Raw genomic sequence first — 14,556 nt, 5'->3', positions numbered from 1 at the left:
AGGCTCTTAAAAGAAAAAAAAAAAGATCTCACCAGATATACAGCCATCCACACGGGCCCTTGGTGCCCCACCCCATTAAGGCATGAGGGGTTATAGAGCCACCAGGGTAGAGGGGCACCCACATGGGCACCCTTGCCTCTGCCGGTCATTTATGTTTGGGGACCTGAGTCCTGGGGTGCCAGTCAGGGTCTTCCACCCTCTGAACAGTGGAGAGACTGCTGCTTGGCACACCACCATGCCATTCACCTTCAAGTGTCAGCTGGCCAAGGGCGGAGGTGCCCACAGCTCCGGCCTCCAAGTACAGGCACTCGGAGGGTAGCGCTCAGTATTTCCTCCGCGGCAAACTCCTGACCTTGCCTAGCCCGACTGAGTCCAGGCTGCAGGTGGCCGGCCCGACATTCCGAAAACAGCTTCAGGAGCAATCGTAGGGGCAAATGAAGTGTCAGCCTGACTTTGACACCCTAGAGACTTCAGGCACTTTGAGAAGGAGGAAAAAGGGAGGAGAATAAAGGAGATCGGGTACAGGATCTCTGCTGAAATTTACTGAATTCACACAAAGATAAGAAAATCTGCTAAGCAAATTGCAGATACAAAAAATATTTCAAAGGGAGTGTTAAACCGGCTTCAGAAACACCTGCTAGAAACACCAGCTATCCAAGGATAGATATTCTAAGTATAATTTATTCTTATTGAGGCATCGGAGGAAGCCAGTGCAACTTCAAATTGCAGCAAATCGTAAACCTAATTCAAATGGCCTTTCCTTATTTATTTATTTATTTATTTTTTAATTTTTTTTTAACGTGTATTTATTTTTGAGAGAGAGAGAGAGACAGAGCATGAACGGGGGAGGGTCAGAGAGAGAGAGACACAGAATCTGAAACAGGCTCCAGGCTCTGAGCTGTCAGCACAGAGCCCGACGTGGGGCTCGAACTCACGGACCGCGAGATCATGAGCTGAGCCGAAGTCGGCCGCCCAACCGACTGAGCCACCCAGGCGCCCCTCCTCATTTATTTTAACGTGGTTGTGACTGAATGTCTTTATAAAGGTTAAGTGGTGCTCACAAATGTACTCAAGGAGTGAACTCTCCTCCCACATTCATAGGAGTGCTTCATTTTAATCTTGCATGTGTTAATTTAATAAACTGGTATCTAATCTCAGAGCGACTGTTTCTAAACTGGACACTTCCTACCAGCAATCACACGCTACAATCTAGACTTCATTCCTGGGGGATTCATGACCAAAGGGGCCCAGCACTGAAAGCGTTTATTAAAATCATCCCAAGTTTTTGCTTTGGAAGCAAAAACAAGAATAACTTTTTAAGCACTTTCCATTCCACTTTATATTCAAATAACATGCTAATTATAAGAAATCTTATTAACCTTAAAAACCAATACTGTTTAACGTGAAAGTAATGAAAACGGTTTCCTTTCATCGGATCCTACAATTTCTGATTAATTATAATCAACTTGAGTAGAATGGCCTCTTTTTATACCCTTCACAATAGTGGCTCTCAAAAACTTTTTGATCTCGGGGACCCCCTTCTGCTCTTAAAACTTATTGAGGACCTCAAGGGGCTTTTGTTTCTGTTGGTTATATCTATCTGTATTTTCTGTATTGGAAATTTAAACTGAGAACATCTTAAAAAGATTTATTACCTATTTTAAAAAAATGTTTTTAATGTTTATTTTTGAGCGAGAGAGAGAGAGTCAGAGCGTGAGTGAGGGAGGGGCAGAGAGAGAGAGGGAGACACGGAATCCCAAGCAGGCTCCAGGCTCCGAGCTGTCAGCACAGAGCCCGATGCAGGGCTCGAACCCATGAACCGTGAGATCATGACCTGAGCTGAAGTCGGACTTAACCGACTGAGCCACCCAGGCACCCCTGTTTGTTACCTACTTAAAAAATAAACTCATTACATCTTTTTTCTTTTAATTGGACATACCCATATTTTAAAAAACAAAGACAAAAATTGGAAGAGTAGTACTGTCTCATACTTTGCAAATGTATTTGACATGTGTCTTCATGTAAACTCCTAGACTCCCAAACATGCTTCTACATTCAACTTGTCACGATGTGTTGTTTTTGTTGAAGTACATGGAGAAAATCCAGACTAACATGAATAGGGAACTAGAAAAGGGAAGAGTACTTCAATACGCTCTTCAGATACTTGTGGTCATTTTTATTTCATACCATACCAAAACGTAACAAGCGATAGTTTCTTAAAACGCAGCTGCAGTGTGGAATCTGAAACCATACCCGTGAACTTTTCATACGCGGTTACATTAAAATCCACTGGTTTATCTTACACAATACCAAAAAGTCACTTTTGTTGATTTGGCTGTGGATCTCACCAGACAAGTCTTTTAAGTATTGGAAAGCTGTCAAGTTCACGGAGGTGGATATGAGTTTTCCAAAACCCTTATTTTTTCTAGAAAGCTAGGATTTTCTCTTTGGTAATAAATATTGTCAGCCGTTCTCCTTGATGTGGCAGGCAGGCTCCCTGCATTCATTTGCCATGTGTACTCTGGGTTCAAGATGTAATACAATTCATAAAGGGCATTCTTGGTGTGACTAGTTCTCTGTTTCTTGAAACTGTACGTGAGTACCAGCCCAATTAAGCTAAAGCTTCAGCAGTTTTGCCCTACTTTTTTTTTCTTTAATTTTTTAAATGTTTTATGTATTTTTGAGAGAGAGACAGAGTACGAGTGGGGGAGGGGCAGAGAGAGGGAGAGACACAGAATCTGAAGCAGGCCGAAGGCCCTGAGCTGTTAGCACAGAGCCCAACGTGGGGCCCGAACTCACAAACCGCAAGGTCACGACCTGAAGTCAGATTCTTAACCAATAGAGCCACCCAGGCACCCCTTACCCTACTTCTTTTGAACTTTCAGAGTGCATATCAGCAGTGTGCACAAGCCAAACAATGTCCCAGTGTCATAATGACAATAGCTTTGGCCTTCTCAGCCCATTGAAAGTATAAGGATGAACCCTCCAGGGGACTCTAAGCCATGCTTTGAAAACTGCTATGTTACCATATAATAACTGACCCCCAGTGACCATTCAAATCTCTAGTGGCAGCCCCCAATCTGAAAGGGATTTTTCCTTATTCAGGTTACCCACATGTATTACTTGTCCCAAGAACATTAATATAAGTAGAAGGCTTTTTCCACAACAATCCAAATTTAATACAGAAGAATGAAAAATGAAATCTAGTTGCCACGGACAGATATAAGAAACTAAACAAACTAAATTTAATATGTAAATTCTCCTCCAAGAAATTTAAAACGTACATTTTCCCCTGATTTATTCATTCGTTTCCCCATTCGTTGGGCTTTTTTGTGTAAGGCGTTTGCGTAGTATTGGAGAAATGGAGAGTCCTTGATGGACACAACTCCCCCTCCCCCCCTGCCTCCCCGCGCCCTGCCCCTGACCGGCCGGGGCTCACAGGGTATGAGGCAGCCAGGAAATCAGGCAGAGGCACAACAGCCAAACTTATCTCATTACAAGACCCGGCCCCCCCACTCTACAAGTAGCCTGTCCTTTGTAATCTCTGAGTCTCTGTTTTCTTAGCTGGATAGGAGGCAAATCCCACTTAACACTGTGAGGACTGGATAAAATGAGTGTAAAGCGTTAGCATGGCTCCTAGCCCACAGCAGGTATTCAATAAACGGCAGCCCTATTATGAGTGAGGTGCCCCGGAGGTAGCCTGGGTCCAGAGGGGAGTGGGACACACATCCAAGTAATTATGACCCAGCATGGGAACTGATTAACTGCAAAATGCGCTGGGAGTAAAAGGAAAATCAATGGTCTGCCTAAGTGAGGAAGGTGCTAGAATAAAGGAGCCACCATCTCAAAGGAAGGAGGAGCTGGCCCCACGGGAGAGAAGAAAGGGAAAAAAATCCATCAGACACACAGAACTGCTGGGCACAGGATGGAGAGCAAAGAACCCCCTGGAACCAGCTCACTTAGGGCCTTTAATGCCATGCTAAGGAGTGCAAACGTTTGAAGTGATTTTATTTTTGTAAAGACGGGTGACTTATAAATACTCACTGCTAACAGGCCCTCTGGTGTCTCGCTGCCTCCAATATACACACATTGTACTCATGCCTGTGACCTGTTAGCAGTCTCTTGGCTTGAGCCTGACTAGTGGAGACAAGAACAGAAAACCTCTCTCAGAGCGAGCCCCAGCAGCTGGGGGGGATCTGCCCTCGGTGTTTTAAAGCACAAATGAGGGACCTACGGGGAAAAGCCACTTTGTAGGCTCTCCGACACTTCTAAGATCTTGAAGCGTGAAACTTTATCTCCATCCCGGCCCCATTTTGCCTCAGGTCCTGTGCTCCAGTGGAATTTATAGGTCGTTTTGCTTAATGGAGTGAGAAGAAACAGAAAGGGTCTCATCGTGCCCCCTGTCCTCTATCACGACCCCAGCCGTCTGTGAGGACGGCCATGGCACGAGTGAGCCCTGAAGCCCAGAGGCCTTCCATCTCTCTTTTTCTCGGGCAGGGATATCAGATGCTGCCCGGGTGCATCTGTACCCAAGGATGTATCACAAGGTCAGCACGGGGATGGCCCCCCAGGCGCTCCTGCGGATGCACGCGCACAGGCTCCGCGCTCACACACAGGATGCGACCATTCAGACAAAATCCACCGCGACCACAGCAATGTCTTACTCACCCAGAATTTTACGAGGAAGAAGGCATTTTGGGGGCCTTTTCCAAACAGTTCCTTTAAGCCACCTTTCTTTTCAGGAAATTTGTCATAAATCTGACGAATGTCCACTGATTCGAGCAATGGGTCACTGTAAGAATGGTTGGCATGCCCAATGTGCACGAAGAGGTGTTTGTTGTACTGTAAGAAACCAACAGAAACATTCCCATTACAAACCCTTTGATCAACCTGGGGCACGCACATCCATCTTGAACTGGAAAAAAAGAGCAATAGTCTCGAAATCCTGGAATTACACCTTGAATAGCCTAGGGTCTGTGCCTTTGGAAAGATGAAGACGTTAAGAAAAGCCATTATAGCTCAGGGTTAAAACAATCATTGTCTTTCATTGACAAGGGCATACGTTTTCCCTAAAAAGGGCTTTCTGGAGACATAGCAGTAAATAACAGCTGAAGTTATTTTAACTACCGAACCAAGAAACTATCCTCTCACCCAGCTTCATCTGATGCAACTGAGAATGACAGCAACACCCTTTGGAGCCCAATATTTGCCGCTAAGCCCAACAAAAAGTGTGTGTGTGTGTGGTCAGCTAACAGCATCGCCCAGAATGCACTTCTTGCCCCAGCTCCCCTGGCAACAGCACAGATGCAGTGCTCTGGGCAGCGGTACCCACCTACTTCCTCCAATGGGAGTAAGAGTGCCGAACCTCTTTCCCACCATTCTCCTCAGTAACCAGTCTAAAGCTTCTGCAGAGGGGCCGGTCAGTACATGGTTGTCAGTGCAAAGTTAAGGTGAGGAGTACCGGCCATGGAGAGGATTCATGGTACAAGGCTATAAGGGGCCAGTAATCTGAGAACACAGGTCACTCAGTCACAAACCAACCAACCAACCAAAACCCTGTTAAGTCGTTTAACTTAGAAAAGAGACCCTTTCTTCTCCTTGCTTTGGTAGAAGACATGGTCACTGGACCACAAAGGAGTTGTCCAAACCAGTGGTTCTCAAAGAACATTTAAACCTCACCAGTGCCTGGTTAGCCCATCCGGACTCACTGGAAATCCCAGAAAACGAGGCCAGCCATCAGCAATTTTTAGTGGTCATTACGTGAGTTGCAATATGCAGCCAGGTTTGAGAACCACTGGCCTCCACTTCCTACTCCAGGTCCTCTGTGCCTGCCTCTCCTGCAGAAAAGACGCTTGACACCAAACAACATAACGTGACACAAACACGTCTGGGGTGGGGGGGGGGGGGTTGGGGCTGCGGGGAGAGCGGAACCCAACAGGACTCCTACAAGAAATTCTATGCCCCTGCTCGCCGAGCAGCCCCTGTTTACCTTTTAAGTTTAAACGGACGTTTCTCCAACTAGAGTGTTTCGGGGTACTGATCCCATTGGGAATGAGGAGTCCCAAATACAAGAAGGCTTGGTCAAGGTCGCCTACCAGAAGAGTACCATATCCTGGTTAAGAGCATGGGGTCTGGACTCAGCCTGCTTGAGTACAAAGCTTTGTGCCCAGGGCAAACCAGCTAAGACAAGTGCTTCCCCGGTCTTTAAAATGGGGAAGGTGCTGGCCTCTACCTCCCAGGGATGCTATGGGGTTTAAATGAGAAACTGCGTAGAAAGAGCTTACTTGGCTCACAGACTCAATGAACAGTAAATGATATATGCTAGCTAGTATTACTGGCTACTGTTTTAAAAAAAACCCTTCTTTGAGATTCACAGTAGGTATTAGCATGATTAAAAAACAGTTTTTAACAGTGTAACCCAAAGTTTCCTAAACTTGCGTGGTCACAAAACCCTAGAAATACATCCTGAATTAATGCTGGTTTAAATCCATAACTTGCTACACAGACCATGGACCTCTGGCCACAGGACCAGAGGGCAGGAGGCTTGACACCCCATCCGATGGCAGTTGTTCACAGTGCTGGAGATAAGGAGATGGCGGCCAGGGCCCAGCATCTTCTGGGAGAAGACTACGCCCCTCTTCTGTTCAACATCAGAATGGGGTCTTTACCAAAGCTTCAAAATCCCTAAAAAGCATCAGGGGAAATGAAAAAGGGGGCACCTGTCCAGCTCTGTCACGGACCCAGCCTCTGCCCAGCTACCGGGTAGGTTTCAGGTGAGACTAGGGGCTGGGGACCACTATGCAAGGACAGACTATGCCTGTACCGGAAGAGAATTTTAAAAACAAAGTCAAAGCCATTGCCAGGTTAGGGAGCTGAGATCCACACAGCGGAGTGTCTCTGACCTTTCTGTAAATGTTCCCAAATGCTGTCACATCATCTTTTCTCTACTTCCCCGCCATCCTGAGAGCTGAGGGCAAAAGGCGTTGTTCTTTCATTATCCAGGTGACCGGCCGAGTGCGTGTCCATCCACCCAACCCTTCTTAATAACCTCTGCTGGTAGCCAGCTCCCAGCCCTCCCCGGCCCTGTCCGGGCGGCACCGTTTCTGTCATTTCGTGTGCCCCCTGCAGGCCGTGAGTTTCTGGGCAAGGATGCACCACAAGCAGAGCTATGGGGACACCTGCAGATAGAATCCGAGTCTCTCTGCAGAACACCGCACTCCCAGCTCTTCCTCCCTGGCAACCACCCACAGGCAGCCAGAGCTGGGATGTAGGTGAGGAGCTGGGACTTGCAGTCTTTTTGGCTCACGACGGCTAGGGTCCCTGCAGCGTCCTGCTGGAACCCAGGACCTCTGCACGTCAAGAGGACAGGAAGGTGAACGGGGGGCAAAATTTACCACACTTTCACGGGGGCCATGAAGATATGGCTGAACACAAAAACCCCGGAGCCAGATGAGAACCTGAAATCCCAGCTTGTTCACATGGTCAACGAGGACACACCATGTGTACTGCACCTCGGGTCTGAAGACGAAAGGTGATCATGCAGAGAGGGCCCTCGGCATAGGGCCTAGCCCGTAAGAGGTGTTGGACCGGCTGTAGCTGCTGAGATTCCTACTGTTGTCGTTTACTATTATGTGAGGTGACTCCATCCTGGGGGGAGAGGCAAAAGAACTTTCCTGCTTTCGCTACCCCTTTGCCCGCAAAGAAAAAATAAGCACAGGTAAGCCAAGAGCTGGGAGCAAGTTGCGAAGCCATGTGACCGTTCAAATTCTCGATTGTGGCCCACTCATAATGAGCTTCCCGGGGTGTAGGCCTCTCCTGTGCCCGACGGACAGAAAAGAGTTGTATCCATTCACTGCTCCGGGCAACGTGCTTTCTATATATGTGACCTCAGGTAATCCCAGCCTCACAATGACACTGCAGGGGCATTTTATTAAGGTCATTACACACGAGGAAATGGAAGTTCAGAGATGAACAGACTTGCCTGAGGTCACACTTCCGGGAATAGTCCCAGAGTTAAGAATAAAACTTGGACCTGTCAACGCCACAGCCTGAGCATTTGCCGCAAACGTCAACCACACCGCCTCCCAGAAGAAAACGTCTAGACCCTTCTCACTCACTCACATCTACGTTTTCTGACGGCTGATTTGAGAAAAGAGAAGAGAAAAAAGCTGACTCGTGTTTGCAAAATTCTAAGAAGTTAAATTAGAATTCAGGATAAACATAATGATTCGCAGATGCATCAGACAGACTCTTCTTCTAAGGTTTCTATTTTGAGGAAGTTACCTTTGTGCCCGAGTGGCTGAAATGAACGGAGAAGGGCAGGCTGTCTTTGCCAAAGGAAACCGGGCACTGCCTCTCCAAAGCTGGTGACGTGAAACCAAACCCTGACTGCTGGCATCTGGGTGGCTTGATTCCTGCCAAGAGGTGACTTTGTTTCTAAGAATACAAAGGACTAAAGAAGGTATCCTGGAGACCACAGCAGTGAGACAAACAGCCTTCCTTCTCCCCTTAATTCAACCTGGGTAGGTTAGGAATCCCTCCGCCCCCAAATCCAGAAGACTGAAAGGAAGAGATCTACTGGATACGTTTGGGTTCAAGTTTTGATGCAATCAAAACTCTAAAAACCATTTGGTGAGGCTCTAACTACTTCCCATCCTGCCAGTTCTCCTTATAAGGGAAGAAGGCCAGGGTGAATACCTGATTTCCCTTCCTCCTTCCCATACAAATCCCATTTTCTTTTCAGCAATGGTGGTTTCCCCAAAGCTAAAGGTGACACACGGCACCAAAAAAAAGGGCAATTCTATTGTATAGGGCAGGAAACAAATATTGGCAAAAACAATACCAGTAGCAGCAACTAAAAATCTTAAGTGTTGGGGGCAATGTATAAGCAGAAACAGAGTGAATGTCAGTAAGTCATGGACACTAAAGCCTAAGACGAGATTGCCTCGATACCAAAAAAGGAGGTTAGCATTGGTTTGTTCAATGATAAAAAAAAAAGTCTCCTGCGGTGGTCAGTGGATGTGTGGATTATCAACATTTCAATGACAACTACAGAAAAGGTGCTCATTCTGCATATTTCTTTTGTGGATTTCAGTGGAACAAACCAGCACTCCTATGGCCCATTCTATGCCAGGCACTATGCTAGACACAGGGAATCCATGAGCTAATAGCACAAAACCCTTTTCTTCACAGACCCTATAGAGTGACCGTATGGAGCTAGTTTATTGCCTCCACAGTCAGAATCATATATTTACCCATGTAAATAAATGTTCTCAGTGATTCCCATAGAGCAGGTTGGGAATAAAGACAGCCAACATTTCCTCTCCCGTATATCACATGACTTAAATCAGCATTCACCTGCTCTTTTGATAGGAATGACTATTCTCCAGCACTAACCATACAGTGTTACTCATGAGCAAGGAGAACAGAGGTGGAACTCACGGGATGTGAATAAGGGTTCACGAGTCTAAGTTGGAAACCATGATGAGAAACAAGTTATCCATCACATCTGAGTGAGAGTTGAACACACTCAGATTTGTGAAGGTTTCAGAAAATTAGCCCTGGCTCCAACTATTCCAGCTAGCTGCCGGAGGATGTTTTCACAAAATGAGGGAATAAATCACAAGAGGGAGATGGGGCCCTAATCCAGAAGAGAGGTAAGAGAATGCACAGGCTAGCAGCTGGGCCCCTGACCTGGACGGCAGCTGGTCCAGGGTGGATGGAGAGCCGGAGGGGTGCCACCAAGGGGACAATGGACTTGAAAGATCCCCTGACTTATGTGACCATCTGGAGAAGAGTATGAGAACTCTGTTAGAAACGCTGAGGATGAACTTGTATGGGCATGTAAAAACCGAATTAAAAAAAAAAAAAAGAGGCAATGACAAATTCCAGGAAAAAATGTTTACAATCAAGAAAATGGTTCGAACACATCACACATTAACCATGCTGTGTGTAAAATTTACAGGCTTGTGATAGAAATGCTGAGTGTTAACTAAACCAAAAATTGTGATGTAACCACACTGGGGGATGGGCAGGAAAAAAGTGCTAAATTTATTTAGAGAGCTAAGTTGTGGTCTTCCATAGCGAGAAGTCAACAAAAAATGTCCAAAATTGATGGATTGAGATATACAGTATGATCATGCTATTTGGGAATATGGCAATAATATACAAAGAAATAGCTGAAAGGCTTTATAAGTGCCTGTCCCTAAGAAGAAGGACCAGGAGGTGGGGAGACATGGGACAGAGGACCACTGCTTTTCTTTATAGGCTGAGTCTGGTTCAATTTGGCTTCTATACAAAGCACACATATGACTTTATTAAATTAAATAAACAGCCAATCAGAAACTATCTTGGAACATCATGGAGTTTTTTTGAGGAAGAGAAAGAACTATAAAGGGAAACAAAAATATTAAGAGTTGTGCTTCAGGATGTTTATTCTAGTTGGCCACAGTTCCCTGGACTCAAAAGGAACGTGGTCAGATCACAGAGCCTTCCTATGGCTCAACTCCTCAGAATGACCGAGCAGAAATAGGCACCCTTGTCTGCCTGGACAGTTCACCAAAAACACCAACGTTGCACCAGCAAAGTCTCACCTGGATCACGGATGTCTCACAGCTCGGCAGCCCCTGACACAACCTTAATACACAGATTTCTTTTGACTTGGGAACATGCTCATTTTCTCTTTTCGTCGTTACAATCCCTCTAGCCATTCTTCACGGCAGTGTAAACAGTGACAAAGGGGAATGTTACCCTAAAAACTCAACAAAGCTAACTTGCAACAGGTTACTTAGCTACCCTGGGCTTAGCTACCCTGGGCGTTTCACAAAGGACTTTTCCTCCTCTCCCAAATCTGTTGTGAGGTCACTTTCTATCTTGCTCCCGGCTCTCCTCTCCTCTCTCTGCTGCTTGGGGAGGCTACAGAGGGAGCCCCGAGGGGCCGAACTCTGGAGTCAGTCAGGGTCTGTAGCCAAATCTGGCGCGGGTGCCACTTCCTAGCGGGGGTCACTGGGGATGGGGGTTGGGGTCCAGCCCTCCGGGACAGCTTCCACATGTGGAACGTGGGAGAAGCAGAGAACCCACCGTGAAGGAGCATCACAAGGGTTAAAGCAGATAATGTGTGGGAAATACACAGTGCTGTGCTTGCCCATAACTTGTTATTATCCTTCAGACTGGTCAGTGTCCGCTCTCTGAAGAGCGCAGAACCTCTCCTTGAAAGTGGCCGTCACCACAGAGGAGATAAACCAGACGCCCCAAAGTGGCCACTCGGGTTTGATTTCGACTTTCTTTTCCCCTTTTCGAAAAAAGAACTGCTACCAGATTCTATTTCAGGGACCTCTGATGAGGCAGTTCCCTTTTTGTGAAAAGGGGGAGAGAAAAACCCTGGCCCTTGGCCTTGGTGCCGCTTCCTCAGACACGCCAGAGCTGCACTACACCGTCCGACATAAAGATGGCGGTCTTTTCCTAAACTTGTTTCAAAAATTCCAAGTATTTGAAGAACGTAGTAAAACCTTGAAAAATGACTGCTGTCAAATAATGCCACCAGAAAAATCGTAATCCACTTAGGAATTTAAAGAAACCAAGACGAATAACTCATGTCAAGGGATGCTAATGTACAAGTTGGAACAGAACAGGGACAAATCACCTACCTTTGCTTCCTGTCCCTCGCCTGCCTGGGCTCTGTCCAGACACCCCTCCCCTCAGGGCAGCCTGGGCAACCTGCGGTAACCCCTGGGCCCTGCAGGGAGTGGCTGTAGGGCCGAGCCAACCAGAATGACCTGCACATTCAGCGCCTGGAGGCAGGGCTTGGCCGGGCTCAAACTCCGGTAGGGCCTCTCCTCAGCTAAGGGCTCAGAGGCACCAGCCCTATCCTGGCTACTTGGCTTCGTCCCCTGCCCTGTGCCCTTCTCAGAAACAAACAGCACTGAGAGCAAAGACTACGGAGCAAGTTGGGTCTTTCCTGCCCAGATCTCACACCAGGATGCACCCCCTCGGCCCTGCCTCCCATTTCCACCACCACGGTTAGAGAGGGGCTGCTGTTTTCTCAGAGAGAAGCGGGTCTTCCCCGCAGAGGTGCAGCTGCAAAGGCCCGTGGGCCGTGCGCAGGGACGGCAACCGGCGGGGAGGCGGGCGTGGGGAGCTGACCCGCCCCGGAAAGCAGATGGGAGCCTGGCCGGGCCTCTGTGAAACATCCATAAAACCCAGATTTCCAGATGCTTTCAATTGCCTCATCCCCCAACGGCAATGAAAAAGGATGGCGAGTGCCCAGCGCAGCTCCCACATGAGGGTAAACCACCCACCGCCGTGAGAGGGTACAGCTGGGTGAGGATGGGCAGCGGGGACCGCCGGGCAGCACGCAAGACAGAGCGGGGAAAACCACAGCACACCACACTGAGCCGTCACCCAGGAACACCGCCTCACTTGTGTCCTTTCAGAAAAACCTGGGGGGAGAGGCATTTAAACACTGGGCGCAGCCAACCTTCGGACCAGCTGTAGCCTCCCTTGGAGAACCGGGAAGGCCAAATGTGCGCTCTGACCATTTATTCCAAGCACGTGGGGCGTCCATTAACAACACAGGGATTAGAAGCCGGGCTTTGGCGTTGCTGAGCGGTGTGGCCTGGGGCAAGTTGCTTAACCTTTCTGGGTCTTGACTCCCTCATCTGAACGCAGATGACACCTGGCTGGCTCTTCTCCAGGGGTCAGTGTGAAGGGCAAACGGAACAGTAAACAGGACAGTTCTGTGTGAACCACAGGGAGCTGCTTCCTAAACAAGTTTAGGAAAAGGTGCTGGTAGGCAGGTCTGCTGTTCATGAGATCCGCCTGCCACGCCACGAACTGGGGTGCGAGAAGGAGCCTCTCTTCTGAAGGACTGGCAACCGCATCTGGCCAAACAGCCGTTTTCCGTGAATGCATGACCCCATTCCGAGATGAGGCGCTGCCTCAATAGCCACCGCAGGGCCTAGAAACTTCTCCAGAGAAACCCTGCCCTAAGTCTTCACCCTGTCCGTGATACAGGCAGGGATTCTCCTGGCAGTCTGTGGAGTTTTAACCTTGCTTCGGAGCTCATTCCTTTATTTCTCCAGTCGACTCCCCATACAAACCACCTGCCTTTCTTTTTGCCACAGGCCTCATCAATGGTACGTGTCCTTCGAGCTGCACCGGTCGGTCACATTTTCCAAACCAAAACCAGGATCTGTGATCCAACCAAGGAATTTTCGTTGATCTGTGAATTTAGGCCGTTGAAAGGAGCTATAAAAATATGAAAATTAAATTGCTTCTGGGGCCACAGTGACCACCTGTCTTCGTGGAAAAGAATAAGGTTATCTGCAGGGTAACCTGCAGAACTGCAGGTGGGCCCCCCGGAGGGGTGGGGCTGGGGTGCACATCCTTGCCCTCGCAAGATCGTCCCAGTCCCGGTCCCCTCCATGTCACGCTGCGAGGAAATGCACGGAAGAATGCTTAGAACATAAGATCTCCCTGAATGGTTACTGCTTCTACGTCTCCTCAAACTCCTTAAACCACGGGCTTTGGATTCAAGACAAACTTCAAATATCTGGCCACGCCATCTAGAAGCTGATTACTAGGCTCAGCTACCTAAAGACGCTGAGGTTCTCTGTTTCCAATACCCACTCCAGCCAAGTTCACTTTGACAAGGAGCAAGAGCATTAGCAGACTGGCCAGCTCCTAGCAATCCTGCTTTCTTCTCTGTTCCACGGCTCTTCAAATTACAGCGCCATCCCTGGTCTCAAAAACACAGTCATCCCATTATGCTCTTCCTCCCACAGCTAATTAATCCCCAAGGCCTTTTAATTTTATCAACACGATGTCGCTCCCCTCTGACATTCTCTGTTTTGTATTCCCCTGGGCATGTCCAGGCCACTGCCTTGGTTTGGTCCTTGCCACATTACCTGGACTGGAAAGTCACTCCCCTCCCCCAGCCTGCTTTCTAACCAGTTGCCAAGGTCATCCTCCTGGAACACACATCCGACCACATCTCGTCTTTCAAAAGAGGAGTGAGGATATTCACGTTACCCGGTATATGTATTAAAATCTCTGGAAAGACTCACAACAATTTAGTAACAGTGGTTACCTACTTGGGGTAGGACAGGCATTGGAAGGACGGGAAGTCTCCCTCCATTCTTTTATGCTTATAGATTTGGGGCAGTGTGTATGTATTCAAATCAGAATTAATCATAATTAATTAAAAAAAAATCATGCTATGGGGCACCTGGGTGGCTCAGTCAGTTAAGTGTCTGACTTCGGCTCAGGTCATGACTTCATGGTTTGTGAGTTCGAGCCCCGTGTCGGGCTCTGTGCTGACAAGCTCAGAGCCCGGAGCCTGCTTCGGATTCTGTGTCTCCCTCGCTCTCTGCCCCTCCCCCAACTCATGCTCTGTCTCTGTCTCTCAAAAATAAATAAACATTAAAGAAAATTAAAACAAAAATCATTCTGGCTCCCCGCTGAATTTCAACAGGGTCCAAACCACATGGTGAGCATAGCCTCTCGAGCCTGGTCCCTTCCTTGTCTCTGGCCCAACTTCCTGCTACATTACTACAAGGC

The 14,556-nt window shown here is 47.8% G+C and overlaps 1 protein-coding gene across 14 annotated transcripts in view; it reads right to left on the bottom strand.

The window, feature by feature from the left end:
* TEAD1 (TEA domain transcription factor 1) overlaps nt 1-14,556 on the bottom strand; it is a 270,817-nt gene that overhangs the window by 36,251 nt on the left and 220,010 nt on the right. For 12 of the 14 annotated variants that reach the window (XM_045484549.1, XM_045484552.1, XM_045484554.1 and 9 more), the window contains one exon: nt 4,669-4,842. The exons of the other annotated variants lie outside the window; for them this stretch is intronic. In XM_045484549.1, the coding sequence (XP_045340505.1) occupies nt 4,669-4,842 (174 nt within the window). The remainder of the gene's footprint in view (nt 1-4,668; nt 4,843-14,556) is intronic. 14 annotated transcript variants of the gene reach the window in all.

This window comes from Leopardus geoffroyi, chromosome D1 (genome assembly GCF_018350155.1).
Source record: "Leopardus geoffroyi isolate Oge1 chromosome D1, O.geoffroyi_Oge1_pat1.0, whole genome shotgun sequence".
Classification (NCBI taxonomy): Eukaryota; Metazoa; Chordata; class Mammalia; order Carnivora; family Felidae; genus Leopardus; species Leopardus geoffroyi.
Note: the sequence above shows the minus strand (reverse complement) of the source record. Positions and strands in the feature narration are given on the sequence as shown.